The sequence below is a fragment of the Tauraco erythrolophus genome, chromosome 28 (assembly GCF_009769465.1).
Source record: "Tauraco erythrolophus isolate bTauEry1 chromosome 28, bTauEry1.pri, whole genome shotgun sequence".
In the NCBI taxonomy this organism is placed as follows: Eukaryota; Metazoa; Chordata; class Aves; order Musophagiformes; family Musophagidae; genus Tauraco; species Tauraco erythrolophus.
This window is the reverse complement of record NC_141492.1, coordinates 3,425,410-3,442,754: the sequence shown is the minus strand read 5'-3', so window position 1 is coordinate 3,442,754 and position 17,345 is coordinate 3,425,410. Positions and strand designations below refer to the sequence as shown.

The 17,345-nt window shown below is 51.1% G+C and overlaps 1 protein-coding gene across 1 annotated transcript in view; it reads left to right on the top strand.

Moving 5' to 3' along the window:
• Positions 1-17,345, top strand: part of PTPRS (protein tyrosine phosphatase receptor type S) — a 92,963-nt gene that overhangs the window by 73,992 nt on the left and 1,626 nt on the right. Inside the window, exons 25-34 of the mRNA XM_086627518.1 lie at positions 1,291-1,338; positions 5,489-5,586; positions 8,270-8,393; positions 11,188-11,363; positions 11,930-12,049; positions 12,165-12,319; positions 14,258-14,543; positions 14,983-15,161; positions 16,012-16,138; positions 16,219-16,344. Of these exons, the coding sequence (XP_086483644.1) occupies positions 1,291-1,338; positions 5,489-5,586; positions 8,270-8,393; positions 11,188-11,363; positions 11,930-12,049; positions 12,165-12,319; positions 14,258-14,543; positions 14,983-15,161; positions 16,012-16,138; positions 16,219-16,344 (1,439 nt within the window). The remainder of the gene's footprint in view (positions 1-1,290; positions 1,339-5,488; positions 5,587-8,269; positions 8,394-11,187; positions 11,364-11,929; positions 12,050-12,164; positions 12,320-14,257; positions 14,544-14,982; positions 15,162-16,011; positions 16,139-16,218; positions 16,345-17,345) is intronic.

Below are 17,345 nucleotides of genomic sequence, written 5' to 3'. Positions count from 1 at the left end.
GAGGGTTTCATATCAAAAAGAGTTAGGAACAACCCGTTGGGGTGAGCCCAAGCTTAGGAACGATTGAGTCTCAGCTGAGGGATGGAAGTGGGTTCAATCCAGCCTGCAGGGACTGGATGCAGAGCAGTTGGGCAGCAGTTAGGTCCCTAAATCAGTGTTCCTCTTGCAGCAGAGTCTGAAGGGATTTTTTTTGAGATCTTTTGAGTGTCCCCAGCTGCAGCTCAGCAGCAGTTAGCATTTGTCTGGGCTCGGAGTTCCATACTGGGTGCAAACAGGAGCTCTCTTTGAGAGTGTTCAGGTTGGCTTCTGGGTGCTCCAGGCATTGTAAGACCCAAGAGAAAGAGCTGCACTCCCCCATGTGAAACCTATGTTGAGATAAAAATAGAGATAAAAGGTTGTGGCCATCCAGCTTAGCTTGGGTGCTAAGAAGCAGCTGAAAGTGCTGTTCCATGCATTTCCCTTTCTGGGAGCTTCTCCCTTTCCCCGCAGCATAGCAGAGTCAGCTAAGGGCACTTCCGAGCTTCAGTTGACGCGATCGATAGATGAAGGAGGCTGCCTTCCCTTGACCTTGCTGTTTGGTCATGCTGCACCTCCGAATTCTCCATCTAAGAGGTTTGTAAAAGGCAGCTAAGACATGCAGAGCTGCCACTGACCTCTGCTAGGCAGAGGTCTGCAGGTCTCAAGAGACTCTGGCTTTAGGAAAATGATGCCACCTTTTCTTTCTGAGTCTATCTGGCCAAAGAGTTTTATCTAGCTCATTTATTCTGCTCTATAGTTTGTGAAGCAGTGAAAGGTTTTAAGGGATTTGAGAGAGTTGGTCACCTGCCTGCCTCCCACAGAACTTTGCAAACAGTTGAGTGAAAATGGAAACGGATGGAAAATCAGAGCTTGGAGCGTGTTGGTGGTGATGGAGAGGTTGTGGTGCAGTTTGCAGGGGAGGACTCCGTAGGTGCTATCTGAATTGAAGCCATTTGAATTAAATATATTGTGGTTTAGAAGAGGGGTAGGTTCTTCTTCAGCCAGATGACCCAGGGTCCAGCAAGCAGAGTCTCTATCATGTCCCCAGTACAAACTGGGAGACATGGGAATAGGAGCGTGCGTGAGCATCCGTGCAGCTCGGAGAGGGGAAAGCATAGCACATCTTCGATACCCTGTCCTCGCCTAATCAGCACCAAAAATAACTTTCTTTTCCTCTTTAGATTTATGTTGGTTTTTGGTTTTTTTATTAGCATGAAATTTAAAAAAAAAAAGTGTATATTTTATTTATTTATTTTTTACTGTTTTCTGCAGATTCTGGTCTGAGCAGCCCTCTCAGTGACCCTGAGTTTGACTTTGAAAGTTAGTTCCTGTGTGTTTTTGTTCCTGTTGGTTTCATTTTTCCCCTCCCCGTTATTATTTTTTTCTCTTCTGTCGCTTTCCTTTCCAGTTCTGTTTCGTTCCTGTTATTTTATATTTTCTTTTGCCGAATTCTCTGTACTCCTGCGGTGTTTGCCCATCTCACCCCTTTTCTGTGCCATCTGTTTGTCTGAACCGTGCTTCCAGTTTTACAGTATCAAATATCAGGCCTTTTGCAGGACCAGGGTAGCAGCAGCAGAACAGAACCCCCGCTAGCAGCGTGGGACACCGTCCGTCCTTCTGTGTCTCTTTCGCTGTCTCAGGAGCAAGACCTGGCTTTCAAAGCTTCTTTTTCTCCCCGTTGTGGAAGATGTTTCATTTCTGAAGCTTTGCTAAATGTCCCTCGTGCTTATTGACGGGCAGAAAGGCACCTTCCGTGCGCCGGTGTGCGAGCGTCGTGCGTGCGCGTGCCTGGGGGTCCGTGCTCGTCGCTTCGTAACGCGAAGGGGAAGGAGGAAACCGGAGCTGCAGCTGGCGATCCCCTCTCTGATCCCCTCTCTTTGGAGAGAAGCCCACGGGCACCTTTTCATGTCAGAGGAGGAAAAGGGCCGTTTCCCATCTGTGGCAGGTGTCTGATCCTTGGCGTCGACTTGTTCCAGGAGCACAAAGACCAGAGGCCTCTCCATGGTCCTCCACCCCCTCTGAGTTTCACGCCCAGTGCCATCCAGCCGCGGTGGTTTTGCGAGGAGAAATGGGCTCTGGCCCATGGAACAGATGTTAGGGTGACGTTTCTGGCGAGTTGGCTGGTGCACAGAGAATCAAGTCTTTTGTGATAAGATTAGAGAGATTCAAGTGATTGAAATGTTAGATGAGACTGGCTCGAAAGACTTCATCCCCATTAGAAGCCAAGATCCCAGCTTTGCTGGGCGGGTTTGGGGTTTGTTTATTGTTTTGATTTGTTGTTTTTTTTTATGCTGGGCAGGGAAGTAGATGTGAGGTTTCAGCTGACAAATGGGAAAAATCACAGATGCTGCTTGTGCTCCGAGACGTGAGCGCTGGGACGTTTTTCTGAATAGTTTAATCCAAGTATTGGTCTCTTTGGTACTGAATACTCCTGTCAATGCTGTCCCAGTCCACCTGCCACCTCCCCTCAACCCCATTATTGTAACAGAGGAGGTTTGCATGGTTTTTCAGCCCTGGTTGACCCTCAGCCCTGTGCCACCCTCGCCACTGCGGGAGGGCTCCCCGGGCAGCAGCCCCGCAGGTTGCCGGGAGGCTGTAGAGCAGAGGGACCTGCGAGCCATTTCCCTTCATGCCTGAAAAAAAGAGTTATTGAATTAAAGCCGACAAAAAGAGAAGACTGCTGACTCAGCAGTGCCGGCCGGTACTGCCGGGGAGGTACCGCTCCTGCTTGTTTAATACCAAACTCCTCCTGGATCTTAACGGGAACCGCCGTGCACTTGGCATTTTGACCAGGAATGTGTTTATCGCTGCGGAGGTTTCCGGTCTCCTTTTATTCTAAAAAGCCCTAGAAATCGATCCGACAAGGAGATTTCTGTCTTCAACAGCAGCAAAACAAGGCAAGTTCCCACGTGCTGTCAGCCGGTGGCTGTTCATGGTGCGTTGGAGGTGGGAGCGGGATGTTCCCCAGCGCAGAAACAGAGCTGGTTTTCAGGAGCTGGTCACACTGAGGATTTTTTTTCCTGGAGCTTTTTTGAAGGAAACTTGTGAAATGCCTTCAAGGGGAATGTGACTTCTCGTTCCAGATTGCGCAGTGGGCCTTTCCCATGCAGCCCACGTGCTCAGAGGGACCGACACATTCTGCTCCATGACTTCTGAGCCAAAGAGCATCTGAGGGGGTTTTCTTGCTTGCTTGTTCTGATTGTGGTGGGGTGGTTTTTTTTCCTTTTAACCTATGTGCCCATCGTTTGGGATTCCATTTACAGCTCTGTGTTTCTAAGCACGCTTCAGCAAATAATCTCTAGCTTTTTGCAGCAGGGTCAGGCGGTGGCAGCTGGGCAGCTCTCGGCTCCCAGCCCAGGGGGCAAGAAGTCAGTGAGGGGTGACCAGCAGAGGTCTGGAGATGGTTTATTGAGTGGCCAGAAGTTGTTCTGAGTAGGGTTTGGCTTTGCTCTAATGCTCCAGCTCAAGGTACGTTTGCTGCCCTCTTCAGCCCTTGCTTTCAGAGGCAGAAGGACAGACACTGAGAGAAGTGTTCATAATACTAACTTGGTTTGGTCTCTGAGCTCCAGCAGCTCAGCCAGCGTGGCCTTCCCGTCCCACGCGGGCAGAGAGACGACTAAATCCTCTGAACACCCCCAGTCCACATCTGTTGCAATGGTACTGGGGTGGACAGCAGCCACCTTCCAGCCCAGGGTGGGAAGCAAAGGAGAAATCCTTCTCCAGGCGCAATGGGCTACAGGACAACAGGAGACTAACTGGGAGCTCTTCCTCCATAAGCAGGGAGAGACTTTCTGCCCTCATGCTGAGCAGACTAGAATGAAGCCAGCACAGCCTCCAGAATACTTTGGGGTTATTTTTATGAGCTTTTTTGGTCTGTTCCCCTCCCCACTTCTATTTTCAACCAGACTTCCTTTTGCTGAAAATAGATGTCTAGTTAGCTTAGGAGAAACCTGTTGGAGTGGTGGCTCAGATCCCTGCTCTGCAGCAGACTCATCCTGTCCCCAGGCCTGGGAGAGGCAGCGTCTCTCTGGAAGTCACTGTAAAACTGAGGATGTCATGCTTGCTTTGCCATCTCTGTGCTGAGTTTTCAGAGTATCTGACCGTGCTGCTGCCACCGCCGCTGCTTTGTCACACACCAACACCCACGGGGCTCGAAATTCTCCCTGGCTTCCATCTCTCCTCCACTCCTGTCCTTCTCATTGGGGCACCGCCCAGGGCTTCTCCGCATGCTGCTGTCCTTGCCTGTCCGCTGTCGTTCGGAGCGGGATCGGCTGGCAGACAGCATGGGAAGCCTTTGGAAAAACATGATCCAATGCAGATGAGCAAAGCACGGAGCGCTTTTCCACCTCGATTTGTAGCCTGGCTGTTTGAGATGATAGGACAAGAAGGATCCCTGCTCTTCCCAGAGCTCCAGCTGCCCTTCTCAGAGCAGGATGGACTGAAAATCGAGTCTGACTTCACTGCTCAGCCCTATTCGTGGCTGAGATGTGCCTACAGTCCGACCAGTCCGATGCTGCGTGACCTTCCCGCTCCCAGTACATCTCAGAGCAGATGGAGTCTGTTCCCTGGCAGTTCTGTCTCCCTCAATCCGAGCACAACTAAGCGTTGGTGAGATTCCCGAGGGCAGCAGGTGAACCAGGGTCACGAGACATCGGTCTCCCCAGAATATTGTTTCCCAGACGGAGAAAAGGGCAAGAGGATCTTTTGCCTCTCCATCACAAAAGGTGATGAGATCCCCAGCAGAGACTGGGAGGGGGTGGGTACCCCCTGCCCCGCAGATGGAGCAGGGAGGGCGAGGACAGGGCAGCACTGACCGACTGCGGGCTGTGCTCCGGAAGGAACATCATCCACCGGCCGCGAGCGGGAAGAGGAGCCAGGGCTTGACACTTCCATGCCTGGTCGCACTCTTGGACCGCTGCGTCCATGAGCTCTCCAAGAAGCTCACAGAGCCGATGGCATGCCAAGGACAATTCCTGAAAAGCCTCCCCTGCTTCCCCCCATCTGCATTCCCTCCCCCTGCCCCACATCGCCATGGTTGGCTGGATCCCTGCCCCTTCCCTTCTTTTGTGTTGGAGATTGTTTATGATCATGGCGGGTGCTGTACCATTTGCTGCGTAGGTTCCTCTGGCAGCGTTTGCTCATTTTAAGTCCACTATTGGAATCGCTAACACGCATCTGCTCTTCGGATTTTCCTTTTTGTTTCGCTCTGATTTACACATTGAAAATGGGGCCATCATGAGAACACTCTCATTTTACTCGTTTTTTTTATTTCCTTGATTTTTATTTTTAACTTCCAAGGACACAATTTCGAGCCCTGAATTCTTCTCTTCTAACCTCCCTACTTTCATTGCAGATCTTACATTGTAATTTTTTTTCTTTTCTTGTATCTTCTTTCTTATAAAATGTGCAACGCTTGTGAATTGTTAGTTATTATTAAATGAGATTCTTTTCCTGCTGTCTTGTCTTTTAGGTATGCTCAGCCACCCACCAATCCCCGTTTCCGAGCTGGCTGAACACACAGAGCATCTCAAAGCTAATGATAACCTGAAATTGTCCCAAGAGTATGAGGTATGAGCAAGAGTGAGTGCTGTGCATGGGTTTGCAGAGCCAGGGAATTCAGAAATTCAGACAGACCCTCATCCACATAAACATAGCTTCAATTTAAGGATCTGGTTAGTGGAAATAAAACAGCTGGTTATGTATTTTAAATGAAGTACTTGCTCAGTGCTTTGCTGGGTTCAATTCCAGATGATAGAAAAGACAGAGGCTTGGTTCATGAGCCGGTCCTGTCCGAAGGGCAGGCATCTCGGACAGGGTCTGAGCTCCCTTTTTGAAGGGAGATGCATTTCTGGAAGATGACTGCCAGGTGGATGGGATGGGCAGTTGTCCTTGGGGGTGCCCGTGTCATGGAGAGGACCAAGCCCAGGAATGTGATACCCAGTTTTAGGAAGCTGAAGCTGGGCGAGATGAACAGTGAGTCCTCCACAGCAGCAGCCACGGAGCTAAAGCTGAGAAAACAGGATGATTTGGGCCTTTCTTGTCTTGTCTGGTGGTTTTGTGCTTTTTTTCTTGTCCTCCTTCCCGCTAATGTTTGGTTACCCCCATGGGCTCCTGCAGGCAACCAGCTGTGGCTACTGGACTTGTATTCCAAATGACTACCCCAGACTGTAAAATTCCTGCCTTCCTGGGGCTGACAGGTCAGGCCAGTCCCAAGGCAGACTGAGGGGGGGGAAGGAGAAGAGCATCGTAGCCCCCACGTTACCGCTGCCGCTACGTAGCATGGCATCCCTGTCGCCAGGCAGAAAAGGGCTGTGCACCTGCACAAACCTCTCCTGCCCACTCACGGCGTCGGGGCTGCATCAGCACTGGTTAAATCCCAGTGCCAATGCCCAGTGCTGCTGGGGCCATCGGTACTTGGGTCACTTTCACTGCAGATTGAATATATGACCAAATTTTTTTTTGTTTTTGTTCAAAGCCATAAAACGCCCTGATATTTTTAGACTAATAACTAGTCTAGACTGCCTAGTTCTGTTTGCAGACCGAGAGTGAGGGGATGTTTTTCCCTACAAAGGACTGGTTCTGGGATGCTTTCTCCTTGGTCTGGCTTGCAAACATCAGTGTGCGTGAAGCAGCTGTGGACTCACAGCTCCGTGCCCATGGAGGGGAGGGGGTTGCGCAGTGCAGAGGGAGAATTTGCTGTGCTGGGGTCTTTCACCCCACGTTGGGGTGTAGGGGGGAAGCAGCAGCCCGTTAATATGCTCTATCCAGATTTCCAAGACCCATTTGCATAATGCAATATCCCAAGTGCCCTGGCTTTGTTCCAGCACAACCTCCTCTAGTGGGAGAGCCAGAGCTAAACAAACATCGCTAATGAAATGAATGTGAGGCGAGATTAGAGGGATAGAGAGCAAACAGACACATTACAACAGTATAAATACCCATTAGTTCCAAACGCTCCGCGGCGAGAGGGCAGGAGAACGTTTTTGTCGGGCGGTTTTGTACCCACGTTGCCACGACCACCGGAGCTGAGCTGTGCCCGGGTGGGCTCTGGGGTCGGTACGGGCAGGGGAGGGCAGTGGGAGTGGGTGCCCTGCGAGCTCCAAGGGACGCAGCCAGGCAGGCTTGGGGGGGCACCCTGTCCCCTCCGGCCAGGAGCAGCAGGGAGAGGGAGAGCGAACAGCGGGAAACAATTCCGCACGCTCCTGCCAAGGCTCCGATTGAGGCAAACCCCTAGGGCTCTGCAAAATGATGAAGGAATTAAGCCCTTGTTTTATTTAATTCTCTGGCTGAGGATTTAGAGGTAAACGTAATTAACCTAATTTCCATATCTGGGACAGCTGGACTTTAGGAGGAAAAAAAAAAACAAAACACACAACCAACCACCAAACCTGGCATAAATCACCAGGACAGGCAGAGAGGATTTTTCTCGCCAGTGCATTTCATTGTTCACTCCTTCATCCCTTCTAGGAAAAAGCCCTGTTGGCACAGTTTCTTAGAGCCAGGGTCCGTACCCCTGCTTTGCCCGGGGTCTGCTCCCTGTCCCTGCTGGGCAGGCGGGTGCCTGTCCCTGCCAGGCTCCCCTTTCGCTCCTGGGAGACCTTTGGCACTGAGTCTTTGCTGTCTCTGCTCTGTGTAAAGCAGCCTGGTCCCTTCCCCCTGCCCGTGACAGCAAGTTTTCTCCCTGATATTTCATATCCCGCTTGCACACGTGGTTATAAACCTTGTCCCAGCTTAAATATCTTCTTCCCCAAGTATTAGTATTCACCAAGACGCTGGTATATTTATGCCCTCTTAATGGTTGTTTAGTTTAACCATACACAGATTTAGCCTCTCCATCATTTCATAAATACATCCTGATGCGATTGTTCCTGTTGTTCTCTCCCAATTGCCGGCCGTTTGTCAGTGCCTGGCGCGGGGCTGTAACTAACGCAGTGCAGCCTCGGCACAAGCACCATCCAAGGCCTCTGTGTTGCAGCCTGGAATTGCACTGATGCTTTTGCCACCGGGTAGCACGGCTTCATGCCAGGTACCACTCTGGGCCGAGGGAGATGGGACGTGAGCACCCAGTGCCACTGGGCTGGGGCTTTCCCCCAGCAAAGATTGGCTCTTGAGGGAAGCAAACAGCGAACGCTGCGTTCCTCAGCTAGATCTTCAGAGCCAGGATCTGTCCCACGCGGAACAAGGTATTCGGAGCTTGACCTGCTGCTCTTCCCCTCTCTGACTCTTCTGTTTTCTTTCCTGATTCCTCCAGTCCATTGACCCCGGCCAGCAGTTCACCTGGGAGCACTCCAACCTCGAAGTGAACAAGCCCAAAAACCGTTACGCGAACGTGATTGCCTACGACCACTCGCGCGTCATCCTGCTGCCCATCGAAGGTACCGTGGCATCTCTGCTCCGACGTGTGAGCGCTGGGCTGAAGGTGCTGCAGGGAAACGTGTCCCACGTGCTCTTCTCCCTTCCCTCTTACCCTCTATTTACATTCTTCTCTTGGCACCTCCCTGGGAGTTTAGCAAGCGGGAGATACCTCTGTCAACCAGGCATTTGTTAAAATCTGGTGACTGACGTATTCCCTGGAGCTGCAATCTCTCGTTTCAAGGGCTGGTTTATCAAGAAACTGTCTTCCCTTTCTTTGGAGATCCCTGCTCGATACGTTCGCTGACTAACGGGAAGAATTCAGACGGCATCGTGCTTTGGAGAGCGCGGGAACGGGGCAGTGGGTGGCAGCGGATGCGGAGCGTGTCTGTACGGCGGATGAATGAGAAGGAAGCACGGGGCTAATTGTACATGTGTGAGTGTCAGCAACATCACAAAGATGTGGCTGCTGAGTTGTTCAGATGTAAAGATGACTTGATATGCAGCTCCTGCTGCAGTCCTGGCCCCTAAAAGGCGAAGAATAAGACGGGGTTAGTGTCAGCCTGGTAGGTCGTAAATTGTTTCCTGAGCTCCTTTTGTGAGTGATGGTGCAGTCAGAAAATCTGCATTACATTTCACAACTCGTGGCTCTTGACAGAGTTGCTCTGGTGCACACTGGGATACGAGGGGCTTTCGGTGGAGGGGAGATGGAGTTGAACAGGGCACCTGCTTTGGTTGCCGCTGCCAAGATGATACTTGAGTCTTGTCGTCTCGGGCTGTGTGTGGCTGTGCTGTACAGGTAAAGCATTTCAGGCCGTTCTTGCGTTGCCAAGAGCTGATCATCTGAGCAGAGAGGATATGGGATGTCCTAATAACCCCCTGGTGAATGTAAAGGGTAATTCAGAAGCCTTCGTGACAAGGGAATCGCTAGAATAATCTCGTTCTGCCAAGGTAGCTCCGAGGACCGCGGGGAGGTGGAAGAGGTGGTCCTGAGGTAACAACAGATCATGGAGATTTGCCAAAAAGCTGCACAAATCTGGACTGGCCTTGTCTGCCATTAGAGGATTTTCAGCATTTCTCATTCTGAAGATGACTGTGTTCTGGCTTGTTTTTCTTCTGAGATTAATATTGAATGAGCCCAGGAAAGCAGTGTCTTTAAAAAGTTGCTTTGTCATTCAAGGGGAAAGAGAAGATCACAGTGTAGAACTGAAGGACACTTTGGGCTGATGTCGGCTCTTAGGAAAGCAGACATGCAGGGCTGGATGCGGGCAGCAGTCCCAGCTTTGCCCAGGTGGCATCGGGAGGGACCAGTGGTGCGAGTGTAATGGTCCATGGTTTCGTTTTCAAGCGTCTGAGAGGTTCTGACGTGTTGGCTGGTGTGTTCCTTCCTTCCTTCCGTCCTACCAGGCTGTATTTTATGCTGAGGGCTGGAAGATGAAAGGGGGTTGGAGGAATTAGTTGTTGCTTTCTCTTTGTTTTAAATCTGGATTTGTCAAGGCTGCAGATTGTCACTGTCTGCTTGGTCGGGAAGAAGTAGTGGCTTTAATGCTGTGACTTCCCTGTACCCAGGCCTGTCACACGGCGAAACGTCGCGGGAGCTCATGGCCACCATTCCAAATTACAGAGTGGACCTGAGGGGGCTGGAGAGGAGATTAATTCCAGAAGCTCAGCCTTGATCACGTTCCTCCTGCTGCTGCACAGATGCCTTCCCTCCTGAAATTTCAGATTGGGAAGGAATGGGGGCAGGGAACCCTCCAGAAATTTAATCAAAAGCCATTTCTACCAGCAGCTGAAATTACCGAGTACCCTTGAGGACTGGCAGGCAATTCGGCACGGGTTGCACCGCGCCAGCAGCGGCAATGTCTGTCGCTACAGCGGGATGAGGACGAGCAGCCCAATTTCATATTGGTGCTGCTCCCACTCTGGGCTCCCCCTCGAGACAGGAGTTAAGTGTTCTGCACCGAGTTAATCACAGGGTGGCAGAACCTGCCAGCCTCGCCAGCCGCTCCGCTGTAATTAGGAACGGGCCAACCCGCGCGGGTCCCTCGTGCCAAGCTCAGAGGCTCTCCAGAGCTGAACCTGAACATCCGTGCTTGCCAGTGTCCGTTTGCACTTTGGAGTGGTTTTCTCCTGCCATGTCCCCATCACCCTCTTGGCTCTGGCAGCAGCTCCTGCCGCTCGTATTGGACCCCTCAAGCAAGGACACGGGCAAGCAGCTGAAACTCAATAGCCTGTAACTCATGTAAATAGGAAAAAAATAAAAGCACTCCTAAAAATGACAGCGGACGATTTAGAGCAAGTCAAAGCCTGTACTTTCAAAGCCTTTACTGCCTGAATGAAGCCTGGGTTTATTCCTCACCTTGTCCAGCTGTAGCTCACTGCCCGAGATTAGACTCTGGACCACGCAGTGCGTCGCCCGGGTGCGTTTGCTGCCCAGACTCTGGGTGTTCTGGGACAAGGACTTGTCTTTGTCCTGTCTGAGACCAGTGAGGCCTTAGGCCAGGACTTTTGCTCCTATTGGCAATACCAGTAAGAAACCCGTGGTTTCAAGACTCGATATTCAGTCTCTTTAATATCTCTTGCAAGAAGTTATTTGCCTCCCTGCAACACAGACCTTCAAGGCAGGAGCTTTAGCTGGGGAGAACTTGCCAAGAGCCTGTTACCCCCAGCTGTGATTCTGACCCACCAAGCCACGAAGGCTCTGGTGTTTTTGCAGGGGAATTACCTCTAACAACATCCCTGTAAAGATCTCCTCATGCTTCCAGCTACGTAAGGTCCTGTGCAATCCACTAACTTGGTTTTGCTGATTTAATACAGGAATCGTGGGCAGCGATTACATCAACGCCAACTACATCGATGGCTACCGGAAGCAGAATGCCTACATCGCCACGCAGGGGCCTCTGCCGGAGACCTTCGGAGACTTCTGGAGGATGGTGTGGGAGCAGCGTTCAGCTACTATTGTTATGATGACTAAGCTGGAGGAGAAATCACGGGTAAGAGGGATGACTACTTAGTCATAATCCTGGAGGATTGCAGGGTAGGGTTGGGGAACAGCAAATGCCTTTGATCTGCAGCCCACATGTATGTCAGTGGGGGATTGCTGCCTGCTTTGCCAGCACCCTGAAAGTTCAAGTGATTCATTGCTTTTTAAAAAACCAAACCCTTCATCCTGGAAAGCTGCAGCCTTCTTTGCAACTCCAAGAGAAGAGGACACTCAATCCCACTGCATGCTTTGTAGGTCTGTCTCAGAGTTAATCATGTGGCAAGTTTCACAGTCAGTTCTCTTGTTTAACAAGCCCCAGTACATCCACTCTAATCTTCAGGATCATTCCAGTCTATTGTCTACAAGATTGATGTGGGGCATCAAAGCCTGTGCTTAGTAGGAGCTTTTCAAGCCTGGTCTGTCCCTGTCGTGGTGCTCTGAAAAGACATTTCTTGCACCTTCCCTCCCCTTTTCAACCTGGCCAGCTTCATCTGTAACGTCAGGGCAGTTCTGGAGTGAGCTTCCCCTGCAGCACAGGCTTTGTTCCAGCGATTTGTGATGCCTCCTGTCTTCCAGATCAAGTGTGACCAGTACTGGCCAGGCCGAGGTACAGACACCTATGGAATGATTCAAGTGACGTTACTCGACACCATTGAATTGGCCACCTTCTGCGTTCGAACGTTCTCTCTCCATAAGGTGAGCTTTCTCCCGCTCGTTTTTTCCCCGGAGATGGGCCACGCCACGCACTCCGTGCACTGGCAGGGTACAGCTGGTACCTCACGTTACTCTTGGTGCTCTTTCATCTTTGCAGAACGGCTCCAGTGAGAAGCGGGAGGTCCGCCAGTTCCAGTTCACGGCGTGGCCTGACCACGGCGTACCCGAGTACCCCACCCCATTCCTGGCTTTTCTGAGACGGGTGAAAACCTGCAACCCCCCTGATGCTGGTCCAGTTGTGGTACACTGCAGGTACTGAGTTCCTTCACCGAACTCGTGCACGGGGCCAGGGAGGCAAAGGTTCAGCAGGATCTTCATTTGCCCCTAGGAGACACGTATGGTCACCTAGTGAGTACCCAGCAGTGAGAGCCATCCTGTAAAGTGGATTCCCAGCAGCTGAAGAGGATACTTGGGGTTTTCATCGAGTGCACAATTTCCTGAGATGATGAGTGGTTTAGTGTGCCCCAAATCACCTGTTAGCGACGGGAAGCGCCCTGTCCCGTACTGGTGTCTGCTTCTGTGGGTACGGGTTGGTTGGTGTCACAGTGGGAAAGGAGGAAGATGGAGTGTGACCTTAGGAAGCTGCTGGGTGTTGCCATACCGGGCGTTTGGGAGGCAGAGCTGCCTCGGCTGTCGAAGGGCGAGCTGACAGTGATTGACAGAGGTGGGGGGGTTTGAGTGCTGCTGCCGTTCCGCTAATGACAAACCGAAGGCACCTATGGGCAGGTGGCATTCCCTAATTCAATTTACAAGCCGGCGAGGAACGCTTGCAGCCTCAACTTAGATAAATCCCAGTGTTCCTTAGGAGGGTGTGGAGGAGCCTGCGGGTTACTCGGCTCCAAGGAAAGACATCTGAATTTTGCAGGCTGCTGGGGGAAGCTAATCCTGCCTCTCCTAGAGGATGCCATTTAAACAGCCTTTGTAAGTGGGCAACTTATCACTAACCTTGCAGATGGCAATTATCGTGCGCCTCTCAGAAAATGAATAAAGAGAGCTGTCAGCTCACGACGTGCGGGAACCAGCTCCCAGATCAGCTGCTAAATTCTTGCCAAAGCTCCAGTCACCTGCTTGGTTCAGGTGTTAGGCAGTCTAATTAACAGAGATCAAGGGGGCTTTATGAAAAAAGGGACTGCACTGGAATAGGAAAAGGAAACCCTTTATTAGCAGTGGCGAATGCGTAGACCCGCAGAGCCCTGCTGATTCACAAATGCCATTACACGCCAGTTTGATGTTACCTCAGTGCACAAAAACATTTAGGAAAAGAGGTGACGCATGTTACTCATTACAACATCAGTAGTTTCTCAGCTGCTGAAAGATCTGAGTGATGAAACATGTTTTTTAAGCCCTTAGATGGTGCCAGGCGTTTGTTCAAGCCTCGAGCCCCCTACCTAGGATTGTCGTAATTGTGTGTCTGCCAGGATTGCTCCTGTCCCGGGGATGCCACAGGTGAAGAGGCAGGAGCGATGGGGCAGATCAGTACGGAGGGCAGCAGGCACATCCCCAGAGGCAACTCTTCATCCTCTGTGCTGTCCTCGGGTGACAAACTTGGTTGTGAACGTTTTTGCTAAACTGAGCTGAGACTCAAAGCAAACGTCTGCATCTCGCAAGCTCTTGGAATCTAAGCCGGAATACTGCGCCCAGACCGGCACAGAAGATGAAGGGACCTTTCCATCCGCTGGCTCTGGTCCAGCAGCCTCTCCCTGCCCTTGTGGCAGCACTGGCCCAGGTGGGGCTCAGATAAACAGATTTTTAGGTTCCAGTAGCTCTGGTGTCACCACTGTCCTCCTCTGCACCCCACAGAACTGTCCCAAACCCTCCAGCACAATCAAGGACAGCGCACTGAGGGGAGTGGGCAGTAGCACCCACCAGCATCACTTTGATTAGGCAAGTTCCTTTTCATACAACAAAAATTCATGAACGGGCTGGACCCCCACGCCTGTGGCTGATTTGCCAAGATTTCCCGTCGGAAAATCTCGGCCCATCCATAGCTGCGTTCACGGGGCCTCGAGTCCTTCCCAGTCACTGAGTGTATTTGTTGTTCACTCTCTGCCTCGTGCATCTGTTTCTACTCTGTGTTTACTGCTGGTTGTGGCAGTGGAAAGGTCCTCACGCTGGGTGGCCTTTTGGAGCATCCTTCTTTGGTGGCAGAGTAGTCCATCGCTTCCTTTTTGTTTCCTTTTTTCTTTCCAGCGCGGGCGTTGGCCGGACCGGCTGCTTCATCGTGATCGACGCCATGCTGGAGAGGATAAAACACGAGAAGACAGTGGACATTTATGGGCACGTCACCCTCATGAGGTCACAGCGCAACTACATGGTACAGACAGAAGACCAGTACAGCTTTATACACGATGCCTTGCTTGAGGCTGTCGCTTGCGGCAACACAGAGGTCCCAGCGAGGAACCTCTACACCTACATCCAGAAACTGGCACAGATTGAAGTCGGAGAGCACGTGACGGGCATGGAGCTGGAGTTCAAGGTAACGGGAGATGCTTGACTGGGGCCAGCAGTCACTGGGGAAGGCTCACGTGTAGCAGACAGGGAGCCTTTATACGGCTGATGGGCACTTTCTGGTTCCATGTCAGAGAAGTAATTACTTTTCTGCCTTATGCTACTGCGGTTCCCTGGGGAGAGAACTACCTGCCGCTGCAGGAGGCTTGTCTGGTCATTTCAAATCCAGATTGAATTTGCTCACTCCTTAGATTGGGTTTTTAAGCTTTTTTTCTTTTTTTTTTTCTTCTTTGAAAGTTTTGCTGGGGGAAAAGTCTCAGACTCTGTCCTCACTCCCCAAAAAAAACCAAAAGGAGGGCATGCAAGGTTTACAACATGGTGGAACATGGAGGGCAAGTGGGCTGGCACAGGGCTCAAGGAAAATAAATAAGCTGAACTAATGGTTGTGACTCTGCTTTTGCCTTCAGCGACTCGCCAACTCCAAAGCCCACACCTCCAGGTTCATCAGCGCCAACCTCCCATGCAACAAATTCAAGAATCGCCTTGTCAACATCATGCCCTACGAGACCACGCGGGTCTGCCTTCAGCCCATCAGAGGAGTGGAGGGCTCAGACTACATCAATGCCAGCTTTATTGATGGCTACAGGTAATGGCCCCTCGCTGCCCTGCCACGGTCAGGGACTTGTCTGTCTGTGAGTCTGAGGATGCAGAAGTACTATGGGATAGACCAGGTCCTCAGAGGGGTAGTCTGTCGTGTCCCATCACCTCGCTGTACCTGCACAGTGGTGCAATACTAGAGGTAAATTCCCTCTTGCTGATGGCAGCCCACACACAGACTCAAATACAGCCTTCTCATAAGCTTTATTCTCTGTGGTCTTAAAATTACTTATTCCCTAGAGCAAACCAAACCCTTCTCCAGCTGCAGGTCCTAAACACAGAGCGGCAGTGAGGGGTGGATTTTGCCGTTGGGAGGTTTCTAAAAACAGATTAGCCTTTTCATTGCTTTTGTGATCTGGGGACGTTGCCATTCTGACAGCTTCCCACAGGCAATATGCACCATGTGCTCCAGCCCTCGGAGCTGCAGCCTTCCCCTGGTGTGCTCGGAGCCCAGCCTGCTAAAGCTGAGCCCTGACTCGGGGAACGGAGCAACCCCCCGTGCCCGTTTCCTCACCTCCGGGTCCGTGCAGCAGCCCTGGCTGCGGCGCCGGAGTTAGGGCACCTCCATGCCTGGCAGTTGAATTCTTGGTGCTACTCAGGCTCAGAAAACATGGATTCTAGTCCCAGGAATCCAGCATGGAGCATGGTACACCTTCTTCTGTAGGACATCATGCTAGAGTAATCTAGATACACCCCTTGGAAACGGTGTTTAGAGAAAGCTTCACCATTGGCTTTCTTTTTTTTGACCACGAGCACCAAAGACACCTCCCACCCCTTCAGACCTTGCACTGTTCTAGTTCTTGCCCAGCATTTCCATTTGTTCTCCTGCTCTCCTTCAGACAACAGAAGGCGTACATTGCTACTCAAGGGCCGCTGGCAGAGACCACAGAAGATTTCTGGCGGATGCTGTGGGAGAACAACTCCACCATTGTCGTGATGTTGACGAAGCTTCGCGAGATGGGTCGGGTGAGTGTGCAGTAAGGACAAGTGTGGGGGGGAAGCCTGCAGCACAAGGGCTTACAGAGATCTTTCTTTCCCTCTGGCAGGAAAAGTGCCATCAGTACTGGCCAGCGGAGCGCTCCGCCCGGTACCAGTACTTTGTAGTAGATCCTATGGCTGAATACAACATGCCTCAGTACATCCTGCGAGAGTTCAAGGTCACCGATGCCAGGGTGAGTGCTGCACAACGTGCAGCCTGTGCTTGCGAGGGTCCGAGCTGGGGCTGGGCTGGAGGGGCTCAAACCCACGCACCAGGGAAGGTGGCGTACAGAAAACACGGGGGTGTGGTGGGGTTGGGCTCCTGTAAGAAAGGCTGAGGTGTAAACACTTTGTCTGGGATTATCAGCAGAGAAGGAGAGTTTAGTTGTGATGAGGAAGAGAACACACAAACACAGATACATTGTACTTTTTTATATATATATAATCTTCTTACAAATTGGAAGTAGTTTTCTAACCTCTGCTTGCTAATCACAGTAGTGAGTCATTTTGTAGCTTTTGGTTTTTCACTTGGAGCTTCTATGAGATGAAAGCAGAAAATAGCGTCTCCCCCAGCTGCTAATAAAAACAGACTTGCAAGGGATACTTTTCACCCTACAGAAAACGTACGCTTCTCCTCGGGTTTGAAGAGGAACTGTCATTAGTCATCCTGAAAGGGGCACGTTCACTCAAATAATCTTCGATTCAATGTCAGATTTCGCCGCCGAAGGAACGTTTCAGTGCCTTCTGAAATTTGTTTAGCAAATGTAACCCTCATTCTCAAAGCAGACTCCTCTGCTTTTGAGGTTGCCAGCATTGTAGAACCTGATAATTCTATTTGCAAGGTTGAGAAGGAGGATGCCTCATCAGTCCTGGTAGAACAAGATTTATCTTCCTGTCAGCTGTAATTCTGACACTACAGCAACTCTTTCTCAAGATTGATAGAGAGGCCGTAACCTCACCTTGACTCTGCCTTTGCTGAAGACTCCATCTGTGCAGTCTTTGCAGCGGTCAGGGCTCTCAGCACACCTGCCAGGAGCAGAGATCCGGACTGACAAGCCCATTCCAGAAACGTCAGCTGCAACTTGAGCAGCTTCATCGTTACGTGTTTAGATAATCTACATACGTTCGCCTGATTATAACACAACGTTGGTTCAACTTTTTGTCTCCTTAATAAACTAGGAACAAAATGGGAGGG